The following is a 3,051-nucleotide window of genomic DNA, read 5'->3' on the forward strand; positions in this document are numbered from 1 at the left end:
GATACATAGAAGGAAATTTAATATTTGATTTGATTTCTCTAACAGGAACATTCAGATCAGATCAGAAATACTTTTTTTTTTTCTGAGGCCGACACTCACTGTCCTCTGTTAAATCACATTTCATACACAGGCTTTTATCTAGTTCTTCTGTTACACTTATTTCATTCATGCTGTATTTATTTCATTTCTGTATGACTTTCATTTTCTTTGTCTTTCAAATCACTTTGATATAAAGCACTTTATAGTGTAGTTTTTTTAACACTTCAGTATGGTGGGAGTGACTATTTTGGCCTTGATCTGTTGTTTTGAGTTATTTGTTGGTTTCACTGTCTTTTATTTATATGTCTTTACTCCATGTTGTTTTATGTATTTTAAACCCTGGCTGCAAACCACATTTCCCTCAGGATAATAAAGCTGACAGTTGAAGTCTGTTATTCTGTTTTTCATCTGATCACATCTGCAGTCAAGACATCTGGTTTGTTCTGTTGGTTTCTTATCAAATCACCTGGTGACTCCTACTGGACTTGCTACTGGACTACTTTAGCTTGTAATACAATCATTATAAACCAATATTTTGTGTCAAATGATCAATGTCTTGTAAATAGCTGTGTAATAATCAGGATAACACACAGTGAGCCGGAAACCTCTTCATCCTGATCCAAGACCCCGACGTGAAGCAGACAACTTATTCAATTATTGATTAGCAGTTTTTGGAAACAGCCATGACTTCCAATCAGTATTACCAGTGAGAAAGCGATACTGGTGCATCCCTACACATTATCATACTTATTATTATTATTATTATTAATACTGTACCTGGGCAGAGCAGCGATCGTCAGCACACTGTCCTCCACCAGTGGATTACTGGACAGATCCAGATACTTCAGTGACTGCAGCACATCCACCGGCCTTTAAACACAACGACACACACAACAGTTACACATGCTGCTAGAACAGTCTCCTGAAATGAGCTCATTCATCTGCACATACACACTGATGTATGTATGATGAAACACACCGAGATCGTTCAGGTGAGAAACCAGGAGGCTTATAAACAAATAATGTCAAAGAAACAAAAACAAGGCAACAGTAAAGCGGGTCGTTCGATGTTGCTGCTAATTCCCCTACAGGTGCCAGTGTTTTACCCATGGTGTTCTTTTTTTTTTTTTTAAAGATTTATTTTTGGCATTTTATGCTTTATTTGAGAGAAAGCGAGGGGACGACATGCAGCAAAGGACCACGGGCCGGATTCGAACCCGGGTCGCTGCGGGAAGGACTGAGCCTTATGGTACGCGCCCTACTCCGTGAGCCACCAGGGCGCCCCAACCATGGTGTTCTTATGTGTTGGAGTTTATTTTATTCTACCCATTTGTTTTATGCTTTTATGATTATTTTATGGCTTGGAAGTTATCTATCTTTTTTGAATGTATTATGTGTTTTTTGAGTGAGTGGTTCTATGTGTTTGTCTGTGTTTAAGTGAGCTCACTAAGACAAATTCCAATCAACTCTGCTGATATGGCAATAAAGTATTGAATCTTGAATCTTAAAACATGTCTTCCCTCCAAATGACACGGTCCCCCTCTGGACCAATCAGCAACAGCTACAGTATGTCACCAAATCAGTGAAATTTAGAAAATGCTGAAACACAGTGGTGAGATTTCCATCAGGTTCACCAAACTCCAGTGAGTGGAGTCTGAGACTGATGGACGGACAGATGGACAAACCAATGAACAGATAGAGACCAATCCACAGCGGCACTGTGTTATTGTAGTTGTATAAAGTTTTTAGATATTAAACTTAGTATTGGTATCAAAGTCAAACTTCTGGTATTGTGACAACACTAGCAAACACACGGCTAGACTGGAGACCAGAGACTACCAGGGTTCCTACACATTTTCAATTAAAAAATTTGTATACTTTTTCCAGACCTTGATTTGTTCTGAAGATTTTGTCTGGTGTTCAATATGATTTACACAGATAGACATCTTGCCCCTGCTAACTAGGTCATATCACTGTATAGATGAAGATTGTTCTTCACAGCCACAAATATCAGAATATGTGAGATGATTGGCAGGGTTCCTACACGCTTTCCATTTTAAAATTCCATATTTTTCCCAGACCCTATGTTCTTGACCGGATTTGATTTTGGTGGGTATTTGATATAATGCATGCTGACAGCGGCTGGGTAATAAGAGCGTCCCTCTATCTGAACATTATTCTTCACATCAACACAAACTGTGGACTCAAAGTGGCTCTACAACAACATAAAAGCTAGAATTATGTGTGTATCGGACCTGAACCGCAACATTTTCCATACTTTTCCAGACATTTTTTTCAAATTCCCAAACTATTCCAAGACCTGGAAATGATCAAATTAATTTTTAATACTTTTCCAGACTTTCCAGACCTGCATAGGAACTCTGGACTACATGACAAGTGAATGAAGATCCAGTTACCTCTGCAGTTCTGTGATGTTGTTCTGAGAGACACAGAGCTCCTCCAGCTGGGGCCACATGGGGGCGCACTGCAGGATCTACAGGAGACCAGCAGAGGACAGGACAGACCACCAGAGACACATCAATGAGATCAAAAAGACAGACAGATAAAGACACTGCTGGACACACAGCACAGACTGATGAGGTGAGATGTATCCTATTTATTGTTGTTATTTATTGTCAGAAAGTTACATATTGCAGCTTTGAAGTTATTGTATTAGAACAGGAAAAGCCTCGACTCAGCAGGTTTACCTCATTTGAATTAGAGGAGCACTGCTGTCAGCCAATCAGGAGCCAGTATTATGACGACTTCGCTTTCATTCAGTTTAACTCATTCAAACCAACTTTGAACTAAACTACATTTATCTGCAGAACATCATGAAGAACTTTATTCTGATCCTGAGACAGAGGAGATTTGAAACTAAATCAGGAAAACTGAATATTATGGAGCTTTAAGGAGGCGGAGTCACCTGAGAATAATACAGAGGTGTTAGAAGTACACAAATTCCCTACTCAAGTAAAAGTGCAAAAACTCATTTAAAAATATACTCTGGTA

The 3,051-nt window shown here is 39.0% G+C and overlaps 1 protein-coding gene across 1 annotated transcript in view; it reads right to left on the minus strand.

Moving 5' to 3' along the window:
- Positions 1 to 816: 816 nt before the first annotated feature.
- Positions 817 to 3,051, minus strand: part of LOC139638401 (tubulin-specific chaperone E-like) — a gene marked incomplete at its 3' end in the record, with an annotated part of 8,185 nt that continues 5,950 nt past the window's right edge. Inside the window, exons 8-9 of the mRNA XM_071512531.1 lie at positions 2,457 to 2,533; positions 817 to 909 (exon numbers count right to left, since the gene is read on the minus strand). Coding sequence (XP_071368632.1) covers positions 817 to 909; positions 2,457 to 2,533 — 170 coding nt within the window. The remainder of the gene's footprint in view (positions 910 to 2,456; positions 2,534 to 3,051) is intronic.

This window comes from Centroberyx affinis, unplaced genomic scaffold (genome assembly GCF_046629955.1).
Source record: "Centroberyx affinis isolate AG114_WGS23_722 - 3 ecotype Tasmania unplaced genomic scaffold, CSIRO-AGI_Caff_v1 ptg006343l_1, whole genome shotgun sequence".
NCBI lineage: Eukaryota > Metazoa > Chordata > Actinopteri > Beryciformes > Berycidae > Centroberyx > Centroberyx affinis.